The sequence below is a fragment of the Pomacea canaliculata genome, linkage group LG13, assembly GCF_003073045.1.
Source record: "Pomacea canaliculata isolate SZHN2017 linkage group LG13, ASM307304v1, whole genome shotgun sequence".
NCBI classification, from domain to species: domain Eukaryota; kingdom Metazoa; phylum Mollusca; class Gastropoda; order Architaenioglossa; family Ampullariidae; genus Pomacea; species Pomacea canaliculata.
Window position 1 is genome coordinate 22,406,201 of NC_037602.1, and position 19,114 is coordinate 22,425,314.

General features: G+C 39.2%; 1 protein-coding gene across 2 annotated transcripts in view; it reads right to left on the minus strand.

The window, feature by feature from the left end:
- LOC112554724 (nucleolar protein 6-like) overlaps window positions 1–19,114 on the minus strand; it is a 35,725-nt gene that overhangs the window by 3,181 nt on the left and 13,430 nt on the right. For both annotated transcript variants that reach the window (XM_025222705.1, XM_025222706.1), the window contains exons 11-19: window positions 16,352–16,532; window positions 15,630–15,752; window positions 14,065–14,219; window positions 11,070–11,358; window positions 10,767–10,863; window positions 9,860–10,014; window positions 5,531–5,694; window positions 2,508–2,660; window positions 330–388 (exon numbers count right to left, since the gene is read on the minus strand). In XM_025222705.1, coding sequence (XP_025078490.1) covers window positions 330–388; window positions 2,508–2,660; window positions 5,531–5,694; window positions 9,860–10,014; window positions 10,767–10,863; window positions 11,070–11,358; window positions 14,065–14,219; window positions 15,630–15,752; window positions 16,352–16,532 — 1,376 coding nt within the window. The remainder of the gene's footprint in view (window positions 1–329; window positions 389–2,507; window positions 2,661–5,530; window positions 5,695–9,859; window positions 10,015–10,766; window positions 10,864–11,069; window positions 11,359–14,064; window positions 14,220–15,629; window positions 15,753–16,351; window positions 16,533–19,114) is intronic.

A 19,114-nucleotide genomic window follows, 5' to 3' on the forward strand; every position in this document is an offset into this window, starting at 1 on the left:
TAGGCCAGATTACTTCTATTAGAAATAACACATCACTGCAGCTAGGCAAATACACTCTAATTCCAGCATGGTATGGAAACATATGTAGAAACACTTGTAGCACTCATAGAAACATAGTAACCCTTGTTGGTTTCCTAGGATAATGTTGCTTTTCTCCACCTTCCCCAACACCCCTACTGTCTCCTATGACCCAGCTAATTGTCACACAACAAAAAATAAACTCTGTATATTTTGTCACTAGACATAATACTATTGCAACAAAAATAATTGCTACACCCAAGTAGTTGTTAACCTTGACTATTGCATTTTTAAAAATCAGGCCTACTTACATCTGTAATCATCTCTGGACACAAGCCTAAGATAACGCAACAGTCCAGTAACTGGGGATCTGGAAAACAAATTATACAGACCACAATAAGACCTCTTCAAGTTTGATACTGCATTAAGGGAGAATGACAGGTAAATATCTGCCTTTCATGAAGGTACCAATGAAAAAACTGTGCATGAAGACTTCAATCTTTACACACCACTAAGGTATTGAGAGGTGCTAATGAACAAAATGGCTGGTCCTCTCCCACAGGTCTGTATTGGAGATCTTCTTGGGCCATCGGATGTTGAGGATGTGGCGCAGACATCTGTTGACGAATGTCTGTATCTTGTTGGTGATGGTGTTTGTCACCCGCCATGTCTCAGATCCATACAGAAGGACTGACTTTACATTTCTGTTAAAAATGTGGATTTTGGTGAGTAAAGATGAAGCCTTGGAGTTCCAGATAGGTTGTAGGGTGTGGAATGCAAACCTGGCTTTGTTTATTCGGCTTCTTATATCTTCATCTGTACCTTCATCTTTGTTGACTATGCTGCCAAAGTAGGTGAAACGGTCAGACTCTGTAATACATTCTCCATGTAGTTGGAGTGGGGCTTCTTGCTTGTTGTTGACCCGCATTACCTCTGTCTTCTTGATGTTGATGGTAACCCAGTCATTGCTGCTTCTTCTGCGAGCTGAGTGAGCTTTGTCTGTGCGAACTGCTGCTTGTGGGACAACAGGCTGATGTCATTCACAAAGTCGACATCCTCAAGTTGCCTGGCGAAGGTCCACTGAACGCCTGCACTGCTGTTAGAGGTTGTTCTTCTCATAATCCAGTCTATGACGATCAGGAAGATTGTCGGTGAGAGCATACAACCTTGCCTCACTGCGAAGGGGTCAGTCAGCTTTCCGTTGTGGAAGGCGAATTTCTACATGTTTTGCTTCCATAAAGCATCTTTGCACTGGTCAGCTGCTGACTCATCTTCCACAGGTCTCTCTCCTTCTAGAGATCTTTAACTTTATTTGGGTGTTCAGCTGTTTCTCTCCCTCGTGGAGAAAGGCAGTGATGGTGTCCATTCCAAAACCTGGCAAGGATCTTTTTGATCCAACCTCTTACCATCCTATTGCCCTCACTGGTTATTTATGCACAACTCTAGTTGCAATGCCACTGGGACACTTTAGTCCAAAGCAACCCTTCCCTGTCTTTCTGACCGCCTACCTTCGTGCCGCCCTGCGTGGCGGGAAGAGGTGGTCCTTACTAGACTAAGGTTAGGACACACCTATGCCATGCAAGGACATCTCTTATGAGGTGTACTACCACCAGTTTGTCCATGGTGTAAAGGTGTTTTTAATATGATACATGTTTTGATTGTTTGTCCTGAGCTCTGAGTATCTGCTGACAGTTTCTTAACTGCAAATTCTTTGTTTTCTCTGTTTAGGTCCATCCCATTGGCAGCAATCTTTACATTTTTAGTACTCTACCATAAGCTTTAAGATTTTTGTGTCCTGATAACTGTTGTCTCTTGTTTTTTTTTTTGTTTTTTTTTTGTTTGCTGGTGGCCTTTTTGGACCACAACGCCCCTTTTAACATTTTACAAATTCTTTTACATTATTGTTTACTTCTTGCATTCTTTTTTTTTTTTAAGAATGTTATGGCTATATCACTCGAGGATTTTTGTCCCTAAACATTTAAAGTAAGATTACTTTTTATCATCATGATATAGCCTAAGTTGCTGGCATGGTGCTAAATACAAACAAACAAGAGTCAAGACCTGCATAAGCTCTGAAACCTACTTAGCACATCAACAATTTTTACACAATGTGCAAAATATTACACTAAAATTGAAAGAAAGGTATAATTCTCCCCCAAACACAAACAAGAACATTATTTGCAAATATTTTGTAAAGCTTATTATTGATTTCACACCTTTTTTTATCAAATAGTGATAAAAAGGAAAACACAAGTACAATACAGACAGAATGCAATACAGTCCTTACTACATGTGCTCACTAAATAGTATTTTCTCTATAGAGAAGTAGACATGGGAGGTAAGTTTATCAACCCTGTAAGCTAGAAGTGACTAACATTGCAGAACTGCAGGTTAAGTTGAAGACCACACCAAAATTTCTCTCCAAAGAAAAAATCATGTTATTCTCATTATCATTACTAAAACAGGAGTGAGAGACAAACATAGCTTACACAGGTGGAGTGAAAGGCAGGGGCTGTGTATATAACTGTGCCACAGTCTTCTCCACAGTCAGTTCAGGTATGTGGCAAAGCAACAATTGAGCTGAGACCCACCGCTTCACCAAGCGTACAACAGCGCAGAAGGACTGGTGACTCTGCTGAATGCTATATGTAGATATAAAACAAAACGTCTGAGATGGCAAGGTGAATATTTAGGGTTGAGCTGGAACCAGGAAGAGTACATTAGAGAATGCATAAGACTGTAATGTAGTTACTATAGTTACCAACTTCCTTAACCCAATTACCTGAGGACAATATACATATACTTAAGGCCAGGTACCGGTCGAAAAAATTTTTTTGTTTCACAGAATAGCGAGGATTTTTTGTATCAGCTATTTAGCCCTTGAATGGTTTTACTGCACTCGTCACGCTATCAATTGCCATGGAAACAAGCCAAAACGGCACCCAAACAAGCATTTTAAAAAGCACAGCACTTCGTCAAATTTGTGAGTAGACTCAAAATTCTGTTTGAAATTGTTACCTAAAAGACAGATCTACATTTCCATGGGAAAAGAGTTTGCAAAATCAGCTTAGATTTTTTAATGAATTTTTTTGTAAAACACTTTTTGTAAAACATTTTATAGCCACCAAACTACTAAATATTTCTTTAAAAAGCCCCCATAGAAATGTTTAAATTTGTATGAAGAAAAACTCAACCAAATTGCAGGTCTATATCTCATGTCGATATAAAGTTTTGTCCTTTTGAAGTAAACAGTCTTTAACCAAAGCAAGAAACTGAGAAAACAAGGAAAGAAAAACTGAAAGCTTAGTACCTACTAAACTACTAAATTTTTTTAAAAAGCTCTCACTGAAATGTTTAAATATGGATAAAGAAAACTTCAACCCAATTTTAGGCCTGTATTAAATGTCAATATAAAGTTATAGGGATTTTAAGTAAACAAACTGTAACAAAAACAAGGAATGCAAAAAGCGAGAACAGAAAGTTGAAGCTTAGTGACTTTGTTTTATTTAAGCCTTTCATGTAATTTACCTGATGAATGAAAAATATAACCATCTTTCAATCTGTTACTACATATAACTTTAACATTACTAATAAAATTAATTATTTTATTCACTTTTAGAAAAGTCAACATGGTTGTGTTGTGTACCCAAATGTTGACTAGGCTTCAGAGAAGTACACAGTAATAAAAACAATGGTGTTTGCAAACATTGAGCAACACAGTTATAGGTTTAGTTAGTTATATAGAATGTTTGCAAGCATTGAGCTACACAGTTATAGGTTTAGTTAGATATACAGAAGTTCAGTGTCCACTAACTTCATGGTTTTTGCCATCTTTGGTCTTTTGCTATCTAACACTTAGTGATGCTGTCTCACATATTGCTTCCAATTTTTGTGAGCATCTACTGCAGTAGCAGCATTAGTAGGAAACACTCATCTTTCTTAGCCTTCAGTTGCAGGGTGATGGGATGAACATCAACATATGATCAACATATATATCTTTCATTAAAGAAATTATTTCAAAAGCTTATAGGGGAGTAAATGCATTCGTGAAATCTAGAGATACATCATTGAGTGCACCAGAATTTGTGCAGCTGCTCATGTCCTGTTCCTCTGTAAGCTAGGATTATTTTATGAATCACCTCTGTAGTCACATGGATTAAAGATGTTTCATTTTTGTGGCTAGGTGGTTCTTATTTTCTGTCAAAGATTTCTGGGAAAAGCACCAGCTGTCTGGCCTTTTAGGGAGCTGACAATGATGTGCTCTCTAGACACTGAATGGGTACAAACTTGACTAGATAGCAGTTTTCATTCTGTTTGTTAGGAGTGTTGCACATAATTGTCTTCACATTCTGTTTGTGACATTCGGTTTGAGTAGGACAATCCAGCCCCCACCCAACCTTTGTTATCTGTGCAAATGATGTAAAGCTCTGATTCCTTACATTGCAGACAAAGTACATAAATAACTAGCATTGCAAGTTCACTCAAATGTGTAAATGTTCACATCTTGTTGTGATTACTACCGAGATTTGCAGCAGAAATTAAAACTTCGCTTTATTTTCAGCTCGCTTACCACATGACTGATGGGGATTTCGACAGCAGAATTTAGTTCACTAACTTACTTTTTTTAGCTGCTACAACAATCCAAGAACGTCCACGTGGTTTTTATTGTTTCGCACGTGGTATTTTGAGAAGAAATGAGCGTCTGATAGGCACAATGAACATTTAATATTAACGTTAATGTCTCAGAAAGAAAATATCCCAGAACTAGCTTTGAGTTACTGTCGACATTTGTTTACATCCGGAAGCCATGACAGTTGCATTGTGGGATACCCGAACACTTCTGAAGCGTGTTTGTCTGACCTATAACCCTGTCTAGGTCGGCGTTGATGAATTCTGATTGGCTATATGCAAAGTATGTTTACGCATGCATCCATATAAGGAAATTTTCGACCCTTTGTGTCACCTAGAAAAGAGCTCAAATCGTAGCGTGGGACCTTCTATCAGCCTTGACCTAGCCTTTGTTTGAAAGGCAACTCAAAGAGCTTTCCAGCGGTATGCGATGTGACCCAGTTTCTCACTGTGTGGAGTGTGTTGCTATCTCCCAAACATTCTCTATTCTCACTAATTCTGCACCTTCAGGAAAAGTAAATAGGATAGAAGTAGGTGTTTTTATTGACGAAACAGACATATTTCTAGATTGTTTTAAGAAAAACTTCTTGATGAGTGAATAGAACAGACTTCGAACTTTCACAATATGCTATAATCTCAAAATGGCTAAAAAGTAAAATTTTATGACAATTTTATGGCTGGTGTTGTGGCCATAAAAACATAAATAATCTTAACACAGCAATGATAATGACAGGTTTGACACAAATGAAAAACAGCAGACAAATGAAGGTGGTCATAATATAGATGGCATGTACAAACATTACATACTCGCTAATTCTCTTCTTTCTCCCACTAACTCCACCGACCCGCTCTGTTCTCTCTTTCAATGTGTAGTAATGCTCACCCTTGAAGCCACCCTGTGAGATGAGGTAGTGTTGTAATTTCAGCCTCCAATGCTAGCGCTTCAGGTGTGTCTTCCATCCGTGACATGCCATCATGATTCTGCATTAGGCGTAGCACTCCAATTTCTCGTGTGAGTCCCAATTTCAAACGAAACACAAAGCCATCCTGAACGAAATAGTGGGTATACTTGGGATTAATTTTGGATCTTTTACAAGTGTAACTCATCTAAAAACATACAAGTAATAATAAAAGTATTTTGCTCCTGTTGTTTATGCATACATCATAAATAAAATCATCCCGCAAATTAACTCTGGAGATGCTGCAAGACCCAAATGTTGCAGATATCTTCAAGGATAACCTGAAGGCAAATTCACCAAACTGAACTTGGATCACTGTGATGTTGACACACTTGTTGGAGACATCAAAGAGACCAATAGCCCAATAACCAATAGCCTAAGAAGTATTAGGATGTCAAAGAAAAAACAACCCTGGGTCATGAAAAACATCCTAGATTTCTGTGACCAAAGGAGGGCCGTGAAGAGAGGAAAAGAAACCCAAAGAAGTTTTCAAATACAAAGAAGTAAATTGTGCCACTGGGAAAAGTATTAAGGCAGCCAGGGAAAATCAAATCAAAGGCCAAGTCCACACCATAGAGGGAAAGGCTCAGGGTGACAGCAACTACTAAAGCCCCTCACTAAGACAGGTCAACACAAGACCTCAGTGCCAAAGACTGTAATGGCTGCCTTGTCACAGAAAGCACATCTGTACTCAACCAATGGATTGAATGTTGTAAAGAACTGAAGAAAGATGCTGACATCCTTCAAAACAACCTACCAGTCCTGCAGTAAGAGATCAAAACAGCAGTATGCAGTCTGAAAGGAGGAGAGTCACCTGGAGCCAGCGATGTCTCAGCTAAGCTGAACAAGCAGGGTGGAAATAAAGCAACAAAATCCCTGACTGCTCTGTTCCAAAGAGTATGGGAATGCACAAAATGGTAAAAAAACAATAGATGCAGTGACTAGTTGTACCTTTTTCCATAAAAAAACAAAAACACACAAAAAACCCCGAAAAGCCAGTACTACAGAACAATAAGCCTAATTAGCCACCCAAGCAAAGTATGGCATGTGATGCAAAAATTATATATCAAAGAGGGTCTTCATTAGCTTTGCTCAATAAGCTGGATAACCAAACGGGAGCTTTCTTTTTACATGAGAGTTGAGATCCATCAGGGATGTCCTCATCACCTGTGCTATTTAATATCTTCGAGAATATCATGCACGAAACCCTAAATGACCACCACACTTCTGTTTCCATCAGTGAAAAGCAGTTTGTAACTTACACTTTGCAGACAACACTGATCTGATTACAGGCAATAATAATGAACTGCAAGACCTAACCAACAGACTTACAGTTCAAGTGCATTGACAAGAGTAAAGTTAAGGCCACTGGTGATGGCAGTATCTATGTAAATAGGTAACAGCTCAAAAAGGTAAGCAGCTTTAAAGGCCGATGTCTCGGTGGGCAATTTTTAAAATGGTTTCGTCCGTGCGAGGGAAGCTAGGAGTACACGTGGTGCTGACTTATACCAGCGGTCAATTTTCCCTTAATTGCTACCCTGGCCCCAAGGCAGGGTGGAGATCACAAGCAATAATCCGAGCAATAAAGCGTCTTTCTCAGCCGAGTACTTGGTGTTGGCTTTCAGAAAGCTGAAGTGAAACGGTTTGCAACTGAACATACTGTCAGGGTTAGGACCGACAATTGAATGTATTCTCTATAATTAAAATACAGAGAAAAATAAGGGAGAAAAAGATGAACAGCGGAAATGATGATGATGATGTCGATTTGTAATGCGCAGGTATCCATTCCGAAGAATGCTCATTGCGCAGAAAAAAAGAACAAATGAAGAACAAAAAAGTGAACAAATATATAAAACACCAGGAAAAGTAAAAAATGGACAGAAGTGTTTCCTGGTAGTTTAAGACTGGCTTGAAAGAAACAGATGGGTTTTCAGTTTCTTGCGGAACGTGGTTGGTGAGGTGATGGTGGAGAGTGACAATGGCAGAGCATTCCACAGCTTAGGTGCCGCGTGTGTGAAGGCCCTGACTCCAGTGCGCTTCTTGTTGGTGTCTTCCACTGCAGGGAGACAGAAGCGTGACTGGGAGCCTGAGCGCAGGCTACGTGACGGCTGGTACGGAGGAACTATTTCCTGCAAATAGTCAGGAGCAGTTTTAGACATGCAGGACTGAGCAATGGAAAGTACTTTGTGATCAATGCGCTTGTTCATTGAGAGCCAATGAAGGCTCTGTAGGATCGGGGTGATGTGCTCAGTGGACGACTTTGCACGGGTGACAATCCTGGCAGCTGTGTTTTGAACTCTTTGAAATGACACAAACACTAAGACAACTGAATTTTAAAACTTTATTTTTATTGCTTTCATCTGTCTTTATATCTTTGTTTACTCATATGGGATGATAATATAATATTCAATATTTTCAGTTTACTCCCCTGGTGACTAACAAAAAGTACATCTGTTTGGGTGCAATGTCTGTACCTTTACAAATGGGCAACAATTCACTCCTGTAACACGGAGGCTATTCACCATCTACAATAGCGGCCCCGCGGTCCATGTTTGTCTGTTGGTGAGTACGACAAGGTGAAGGACATTGTAGGTCACGTTCATGCACATTCAGTCTCGTGCACCTCTTGGCTCCAAGTGAAGATTTCAAAAATGAGTGGACATGTGCTGATCATCTTTGGTTGTCCTACCGGACATAATATCGTGTGTATTCTGTAACTAGTCTTCGCTAGGTCACAGTTATTCTGTAAGTGAAAGAATGTACCTTGCAGTACATCGGGGATTATCCGTATTCAACATACAAAATTTGCTTATTGTGCCAATTTGGGACGTGATTTTTGAGAAAACGGCTGCCACGGATCTGCAGTTGTTGACTTCTTGAAGCGCCAGTCTGTCGCATTCACTTCAAGCAGAACAGTTTCCTCTGACCAACAGGATCAGAGTGATGACAGATGCAAGGCACGCAGGTCGAAAAACTTCACATCACACTGATGATGTTACTCTGGTAGTATCGACCCTCAAGGTTCTAGATCTTCAGCACATCACCAAAGAGGATGATGCGTGCACCTAGCAGCACCAGGTAGTGGGTGCGAGAGGATGTATGAAAGTATGAATGCCTTAGATGCCATCACTCAAGAGGATGTTTTCAACCGTAACAAGGCAATTAAAAAGTTAGTGGAGGTACAGATGAAGATGTAAGAAGCCGAATAAACAAAGCCAGGCTTGCATTCCACACCTTACGACCTATCTAGAACTCAAAGGCTTTATCTTTACACACCAAGATCCGCGTCTTTAACAGAAATGTAAAGTCAGTCTTTCTGTATGGATCTGAGACAAGGCGAGTGACAAATGCCATCACCAACAAGATTCAGACATTCGTCAACAGATGTCTGTGCCACATCCTCAACATCAGATGGCCTGAGAAGATCTCCAATACAGACCTGTGACAGAGAACCAACCAAAAACCTGCCAGCCAAGACATCAAGATGCGGAAGTGAGGCTGAATCGGTCACACCTTGCGAAAGCCAGCCGACAGTTTAACAAGACAAGCTCTGAGCTGGAACCCACAGGGGAGGCGCAAGGTTGGGAGACCCAGACAGACGTGGAGGAGATCAGTCCACAGAGAGGCAGAGACAGCTGGCATGAAATGGTCCCAACTGGAAAGGGACGCCCAGAACCGGGTCTGACGGCGGGTGTGGTTGTCTAAACTGAAACAAACCAAACCAGAGCCAAACAAATAGCGATGTATATACAAGCTCTACCCTCTTGCTTCCAGCCTCGGATTTTATGATTAGTAGCTGCCACAGAAGTGCAGAGTGTGATAAGAAAATGGTGTAGAAAGGGCATCGAATTCATGAGATGGACATGACTGTCATTTTCCAGTTTGTTTTTTGGTATTTTATGCCATGCCAGCAACTAAGGCTACATCACGTTTCCAGATTCAGATTGCAAGAAACAAAGTATACATAACAACTAGAAAATAAAATAATAATACTTCAGTGTGAACACTAGCGTACATGCACGCCACACTCAAAACTTGGGTGGAATGCACACAAAGACCGGATGGACTGAGGGGAAAAAAATTGATTTTTGCTAATTTTGTACATTTAAGTTTTTGTAAAACTATCTCTTAATTTTTTTTGTTTAGTAATATTCTTTTTGAAAATAAATTCCTCCACTGGTAACTTGCTCCATCTGATTTCTTCACTGAAATGCATTAATTTATGAGCATATAGCAAAGGCAGCAAGACCTACCTTTAAAACATCAAGGTGTGTCGGAGAAACATCTACCATCAATTGATGACAAGCAGCAAGTATCTGCCCCAACTTCACATAGTACGCAGCTTTCAGCCGGCAAATGGCCTCTAAGTCCTCTGGCCATTTGCCACTTCCCTCCAACTTGCAGATCACTAAATTAAAAAAATAAGAATGTTTGTACAGCATGTGGCCAGGCCATCCAAGCTTCACATTAACAGGTTATGCTCATAGAATACAAGTGGTAAGGACAGTATGATCTCTCTCTATTGCTGAAAAAACACACACAAAAAGATGGTATGCACATCTAAATCGTGGAAAACACAGGAATTTGGCAGTGCTCTCTCTCTCTCTTTTATTGAAAACACACACACACATGGCATTCACATCTTAACCATAAACACCACAGGAATGTGACAAAAACAGAATTACTACAAGAGGTATTTCTAAAACAAGAACGTTTTTAATGCCCTCTTGAAATCTGAACAGGCTGAATGTTTATAAACAAGAACGGCAGAAAGTTGCGTAGTTTAGATCCAACATAAAAGAAGTGTCACTCGCCAAACTTTCTGGAGCAATTTTTGACAATAAGATAGAGCAGTCTGCCTCACAACGATTAAGTGTATGGATGGAGAGTAGACAATGAGTGTACTACACAAAATGGTAGGGACAAATGAGCACAGATGAAGTTTTGACATATTTAAGACAAGAAAAGATAATAAATAAAATAGATACAATATTACTATAAAAAAAGTGTATGTAAATATAAATATAGACTCATAGTAAGGCTAGAAGATAATAAACAAAAAATGAAAAACATTAAGACTCATCTGAAAGCCTATTCACTTATTTAAAAAAAAAAAAAAGCACAAAATAGTTCAAGGAATTGGAAAGAAAAGAAAGTAACCTGTCACTGAAGGAGTATACCAGGGAACCCATCTTGGATCTGAGGATTGTAATGACAGGCGTGTAAGGTCAGGAGGTGCTGGACAAGGTGGAAAGACCTGGAACACCAGGATATACACCTATGTACATTGCATGTGATGTGACAGCTATTCCTGGCCAGACAAGGCCACTCTAAAATCATACTTAATGCTACACACAATATGCTCACTGTAGTATATGTACACTGAATTTATTCAGGCAAGTTAGCAAAATGCACAAAGCATGGATGATGTGAAAAGTATACACTGCTTTTCAGTTTACCAACCTCAGTAAAGCGACACACAGGAGAAATGCCGGATACTGCATTGATTGACAAGGGGAGATTAGGCAATGTTCTCAACATCTGACCCAGCTCCTCTAAAGATTTGCGTAGATGATAATGCCATTCCTCCCCTGTCCCATAGTTGAAGTCAAATGTTGAAAGTTTTTTTTTCTCTGGCTCTGTGCTGCCTTGTCCTCTCTTAATAATGGCTACAACACAACGTGGGATGTACAGCACCCGCTCCACTTGATGTCCTACATGGTGGATCCATTTGGGGTTAATATCTGCATGCCTTTAGCACAAATAACAGCAGAGAATTATTAAAGGATCATGTTAGAAGATAATAACATCTAAGATAAAGCTAAGGAGTTATATGTAAAAATAAAATTAAAATGTTATCATCAATTCTCTTTCTTTTAGTCTTAGCCATTGTTTAATCATCAAAAGCTGACTCCATGACAGTAAGCTTATGCCTGGCATGCAAGGCACTCTAGTCGTCAGGTGAGCAATGGTTCTCAGACATCTGTAAAGGCGACAACAGGTCAGGGTTAGGACATGAAAGACATCAGACACTGCAGGTCCTATGTAGATTTAGATGAGCTGTGGATCAAGGAAGTGGGGGCTGCCATGGCCTGAGCCTGGACATTCTTGGTGTAAGACAGTAAGTGCACTCTCTGTGTAAAAGCCCTTGTGACTAAGTGCACTATCAGTGTACAAACTCTTGTAACAAAGTCAAGTGCATCAGAAGGGCCAACATGTGGGCAGTTATGACTGGCCATACTTCAGACTGTGTGAAGTATACGGTGGAACCTTGGTTAGAGAACGCTTTGGATAGCGAATATTTCGGATAACGAACTAAAATTTCGTTACAAATTTGTCTCGGATAGCGAACAAAATTTCGGATAACGAACAGCCATGTGAACCACGTGACCGACCAGCATGTCATCATTCGCGCTCGAGACACAGTTACGATCGGTCGTTCCTTATCTGTGAGCATCCTTCTTATTTAGTGATTTTTATGCTTTATTTTAATAAGATAATCCTCAATCATGGCTCCAAAGAAGATTAAGAGCAATAGTAGTGAGGTAATGACAAGGAAGCGGCCAACAATCGGCGTAATGAATCATACCAACTTAACTCTCAAGGACTTCTGGAAGAATCATTTCAACGCGAAATGGAGGGAATTGCAAATGTTTGTAGGAAATTCTTTCCCTAACAGTGCGATAAGCAATAGGAGCCTAAACATGTTCAATGATAATGTGATGTCGCATTACCCAAGAGATTTACAAAAAGGCAGAAGCAGCAGCACTGGACAAGTTTTTTTTTCAATCTCAAAGCGACAGAAAAAGGAAGTCACCCCTGATTTTACAAAGTCACGTGCTCATGGAGGGGGAATCCAAGTGGAAATTCCACCCCTTCCTCCCCACACCTCCATCCACACACACTGTCAAAACGGCAAGTTTTCTTATGTTTAAATGATTTTGTTAATGTTTTTATGTTATTTAACTCTATTTATATTGTATTATAACTGTTCTCATTAAAAACATACCTCCATAGCCTGTAACTTTCAAATATTAGCAAGTCAACAGGGGCTGGGAACCAATTAAATTTATTTCCTTTATTTATGGGAAAAATTGTTTCGGATAACAAACAACTTTCCAGAATGGATTGTGCTCGTTAACCGAGGTTCCTCTGTATTATACAAATAAAAGCGCAAGAAGGCCATGACAGGGGCAGTTATAACTGGCTATACTGCAGACATCATGAAGTATATTATACAAATACATCTTTAATGTATACTTCTGTTTACAAGAGAAAGTGTTTTTTGTTGGTAGCTCACGTAAGTTAAACAACATGCAGTCGCATCCCATACACCCATATAATTACTACTCTTAACCTCTCAGAGTACCCTACTGCAATCCGTACCAATTTCAGACGCTGTTTTGATACTGCTTCCCCGTCATAACCCCATCGTGTTATACCTTGCCAGAAAGCCCAGAGTCTGTATGTTCAACTTCTTTAAAGAACGAGTCAAATATTAAACAATCAAAAGATTTGTCTGCAAAAGTTTAGGAGTAAACAGACACGGTCGGCCATCTTGACGCTAATCTTTGAACCCGCTTTTCTCAAAATGGCTGCCATCGTAGTTTCACACTTCAAACATTTATAACTCACTCAATGTTAGGACTAGAACAACAACTTTTGTATGAAAAGAAAGTTCATAGCCTGTACTTTTTAAAAATATGCAAATTGGCAAATCTCAAATTTCCGACTTTAGACTCATTTCGTTGTGGAGGGTCACATATAGTGATGAAGGAATGTCTGTGAAGCAACACGGGAACCGTGTCTGCAAAGTGTTGGTTCTTTTCTTAGCAATGCACCAAGTCTTTCTGAAGCTCCTTTTACTTTCTACTGAAAGAAGTTTATGTTACGGCTTCTTAGTTTCAGTTTTTCAATGCCAAAGTCAGTGACAGCAATCTGCAACTACCAGAGAGAATTTAACATTATGTAGCAAATGGTAAGTGCTACTGGCAGTGTGTGTAGCACATTGCTAAAGAGAGCATAGCAAACTTCACTATCAGTGTCAATGTGAAAAAAGATCAGAAAAAATGGTGGAACTGGGTTATTAATGAAGCCTTTAGAGGCAGGCAAGTACTAACCCCGACTTCTATGAAAACACTGCTAGGGTACCAGGATGGAGGACGGTGCCTTGTTGATAATATATAATTATATATGGTTGAAAACAATGGATTCTAGTCTACTATCTTCTTCTTATGGTCACATCAACTGGTAAAATCCAAGGAGAAAAGGTTCAGCACACTAAGTCAAACCTAATATTAAGCAATTTATCTAAAAATCTTACTTTATTTCATTTCAGGACCTTGAGATTTGCTTGACAAAAATAAATCTAATTAAACAAAAAACAATGAATGGAAAATGTTATCGCTACTGACAGAGCTTAGCTAAATTGAATTAGAGAAAAAGAGTTAGTGCTCACTTGTGGAGAACATATGATACAATATGGTTACAGACAGCTCTCCTCTTCTTTAAAGATGTAGATGTAGCCCATTTTACTGCCTCTATGATGGAACTTCCATCTTTAAAACGTCGCAGTTCAGATTTTTCACCCCAAAACTGACGAAACTTGACAGCCTGAAACAACCAGAGAAAAATAAAATTAAAAACACAACTGAGGAAAATGGCGCTTGCAAAACTCAATGTGTTTTTTCTCTTGATGCGTTGGGTGAACTGGTAAAATAGGATTAAACGTTCTCCCTTTCTTTTTTTCATGCTCCCCAAAATATAGAAATATGACCCTAACCATCCATTTGGTGAGGGATGTAACAGTTTGGTTTACAAAAGTTAATTGACTGAAAATATAAGTATTCCTGACAAACTCAGAGATTTTAATAGTGAGAATGCTATGGACTACAATATTATGACCACAATCTGCGCCACCGCTTTCGTAAAAGCAAAGACATCATCAGGTAAAGACCACAAAGATGAAGACATCAGTTTTGTTTTAAAGGTCAAACTTGTAGCTCAGGACAGGATAGAATGGCTTGCCCCAAGGGAGCAAGGTGAGAAGTACATGCAGTGCTGGCTACCACTGTGGTCATTGCTCACTAACTGCTTCCATCTGGCCCAACAAGTACCCTCTCCTCCCTATGCCAGGTGAAATCCATTCTTTCCTGAAAGTTTGGCCTTTAAGTATTTCCTGTGCTTGCATCAGTTTTACATCACCTTTAGAAACCTTTGTCTTCATTATTTCAAGTGACCTAAACATGGTTTATGCTTATTTAGAAAAAGATTTAATTTTAAAACTTAGGTGAGCAAAAGTCTTTTGTTGTTTTCTTGTAATAAATCTTTATAAAACAGCTCAACTGAGTCAATTGATAAAGCAGAAAATCTTAGAAAACTTAAAATCTCCAAAATATGAACACTTTCCTAACGGTCCCTCTTAACCATACAAGTCGAGGAAAGTTTTCTATAAATGTCTTGTAAAAACTCTACCCAAATGGATGAAATGTTCTTTTATATCTGCCTGGTAAAACACCCATCCTCCTTCCCCACCCTGTTCATGCTCTTTTGTTGACTAGTCAACAACGCATTCAAAAATTTTATTACGATTAATATAGCCAAGAAGAAAGTATAAGAAAATTTTCTCCTTTGTCTCCCTTAATAAGCCAACAACAATGGCTATGATGCATGAGGCATAATTAGAATGTAACTTGATATATTTAGAACATAGCAAGCATATAGTGATAATGCATGAAAAATGTATTACAAGAAATGATTTTGTAAGTGCTGCAAGTGTCCTAAATGTGTACACTGTATGAACATGTACAATGCCCTGAATGTGCCCAATGTTCTGAATATGTACAACATACTCACAGTCTGGTTCCTTATTTTTAAGCAAGACTTTCTCCCCAAGCATTCAGAGGTCATAACAGCGTGGTGATGAAGCTAACCACAACAATAATGGAATCATAATGGAACAATAATAAAAAAGACAAAGATTATCCAGGTACAGAAGATGCTAAAGCTGCAATATCTCCTGACCTCTTCAGAACTGGCATTAGGCCCTCTGTCCACAATGTTCAGGGCCTTAGCCTCTCTCAGCAGGAGACCAAAGGTCAAGATAGAATCAGTAACAGCAGTGGGTGGGTCTTCAAACACAGACCACTGAAATAACAGGGGGAACTATTATTGCACATCATATAACAGATTAATAAAACAGCATGAAGACATCGGTAGTTTGAAAGACAGCTTAGTGTTTAAAAAAAAACCTAAGGAAACTTAGATAGCGAAGTTGAGCTATATACCTTTTATGCTTTGTAAATAAATTAGACCCCTCCCAGAAACATAACTAAAACTTGATTTAATCATATTCATCAAATGCACATTGAAATACAGCATCTGAGCTACCAATAATTTTCTCAACCCTATTCGGTCCTTATGCCACTAGAAACTGTCACAACTTCAGATGCACAACTGACAAAACACTTCATGAAACTTTAAGTCCTAGACTTTACTATTTAAATACTCACACATCACACAATAGGGGGGAGGAGACTTCAATAATTAAGCTTTCTAATATGGATTGTTGGTAAGCATGTGATATTTTGACATCTTTGGTTGTCAACTGTACATGGACACCCACCCTATGGTATACATAAATCACTGCATATCTGAAATATTGGCAGAATCAAATAGACTCAATACAGAAAGGATTTGATGACATTTTATCACACACACAAAGTAATAAGAGTGATGACACCAACCTCTGGTGGTGAGTGGGGCTGCACTTGCACTAACTCAACTCGCTCACCCAGACCCTTGGTCATGAGCTGAAGCAAAGTTGGGATGACTGCTAAGATCACATGATCGCCAAGATCAAGCATATGCTGGGAAAGTTGACACTTTTTGATAACAGCAGCCACAACTTCCTTGTTGCACTCCATGCTGTGGACAGTCACCAGGAACTTCTTAACAGCACAATGGTAAAACTGATTTGAGGATGTTGGTTGGTTTATTAACATCTGATAAATTGGTTGAACTTTATTATCTTGATGACATTTGTTCACCTGAACCACTGAGCTTTTGCCTAGGTCAAATTTTGATAATGTATCCAGGGAATATAACTGTGTATTAAGCGTTCAGGTTCTATCACCTTTTTGGCGAAATCTTATAGTTTATTGATATTCTCTTGTACTTTTTGTGACAGTTTACAATGGTTGCTTACTCCATTTTCTTGAAAATAAAAACACTAAGAAGAAATTTACAAGTAGCACCAGGCTGAAACATGGAATCCCACCGGCGATTCTTTGTGCTTTGTCGAGAGAAAGAAAACGTGCTGTCACATATTATCTGCACGTAGCAGAGAATGAGAAGCGACAAAGTTTTCTGAAACTTAGTTAAAAATAACTTCAGATTTACAACCTATCATGACATTATCAAACTAAACATATGTACATTATCATGATGATATTCCTTTAAAAATGGCAAAAAGGGGTTTTTAAAAAACAAAACCGCCATTTAAAAAATTTAAACAGATAAATATACTCAGAAACATTAAACGTAGCAATGAAGATTCCACATAGACGTGATGTGATAATATACTGCACTATATTAATTTCTGCACATTAAAGAAATAACGTAACTCAATAAAGCTGTTGTTTCAATGATTTTTTTTTTTTGGAAGGGGGGGGGGAGAGATTTTTGGAAAAATTATTGACTGTTGACTGTGGTTTAAAATAGATTTAAAAGAAAGTGTTGCAAAAGATTCAAATGCAGTCCACGGCATGTTTAAACGGTAACAGGTTACAGCCTATTTAGAACTGATTTAGAATGAAGTGCATGTTAGCAACCTAAAAAAAAAGATTCTTAAGTCTACAAAGTAAAAAATCCCAAACAAACTTGACTATGACGGGAAATTATGTTGGTGGATGCCAAGGCTTGCATGTGTGTAGGGAGCAAGAGTAATGGTATCCGCATCGTGCATCCAGTAACCTAAAAGTCTATGGATGTTGCTGTATATCATTGAGAAATTCTGGAAATACTATTCTGTCATGAACTCTAGGGGTAGGAGCAAGTGGAGATGGACTTGTTGAACTCCCAGCATGCATCACCCCAATAAACAACTTGAGGCAATTTGGTATATTAAAGAAAGTTATTAATCATCGAGAGGATTATGCAAACTATAAAATGATAGAGGAATAACAAAAGAACAGGTAAGTTTGCAAATGATCTAATTCCCTATCTTGCCCAGTTTCCTAGGGTGTTCCGTTAACACTAACTATACTCCTTACTACTAATCCAGATATCTAGTGAGTCAAATCTATTCTTAACTACCACACTCACAACACTGCAACAAACACTCACTCTGTACCATTCTCATACACATGCCACTTAGCTTGACCCAAGTGCCTTCGCTGTGTGAGGTGTTAGTCTTTGATGGACACACACAACTGTCACTTGTGATTTTGCACAATGGTTTTTCGCTGTGTGGAGGCCTCTCGACACACCGCAGAAGAACTGGTGTTCGTTGACCTTGGTCTTCTGTTGTCGGCTCTTCGAAGAGAGACATGTACGATGAAGAAGGTTGGGACAGATTCTCATACGAATCATCCCCATGCACCTTGTGCACCCTGGTTTCGTCACCAACAGGCCTCAAGTTTCTCCAAGTAGAAATCAGCACCGACTCTTGTGACCAGAGAAACTTTTTGCACTACACTGCCAGGAGTTGGTCGTAGTTCACAGGGACAAAAGTTACTCTTCTTTTAAGCTCAAGTTGAATGAGCGGGCTATCACTTTCTTGATCTATCCCTGCTCCATGTCTCATCTGACTGGAGTAGCTGACACACTTGGTGGCAAAGACTTGATTTGCAAAGTCCTTCCTACGCACACCCTTAAAGAATCTCTAGCGAAAAGCCCCAAAGTTGAATCCAGACCAAACATCAAAACTCCAGCACATGGCCTACATGTATTCAAATGGTCAGCCACACCACATGACACACCACTACAGCCAATCACACATCACAGCTAGTGTATGACACAGTTCCCAGCCTTCTCGTAATACGTCATGCAATCTGATGTCTAATTGTCTGGGTTATTCTTTTCTAGCTCACGTTGTGTCAACATTACCCTTTCTCTAACATAATCAAAGCAGGTATGTTTCGCTCTAAGGCTTGTCTGTTACTTGTTACTTGTCACAAGCGCCCTGCGGTCACATCTGGTCATACATTATGTGACCGTCATGACGTGAATGGTCTTTTAATTCGCGAACTTACGCTTGGAGCGATGACTGCTCTTACGTAACTGGCCGTAACGTCCTCTGTCAGTCGGTCAGTTTGCCTACGTGTCCGCTTGTCTTGTGAATAGAACAGACGTGCACACCCACACTATAGCTCTATCACCACTCTTTCGTGACATACTCTTTTTTAACAACTTCAAGTCGCAGTGATCTCCATTTACCAACTTGCTTCTGGACTCAATGTTCACACATTGAACACATTTCCAGTCATTTTTTTAAAGCTGGTCAGAGA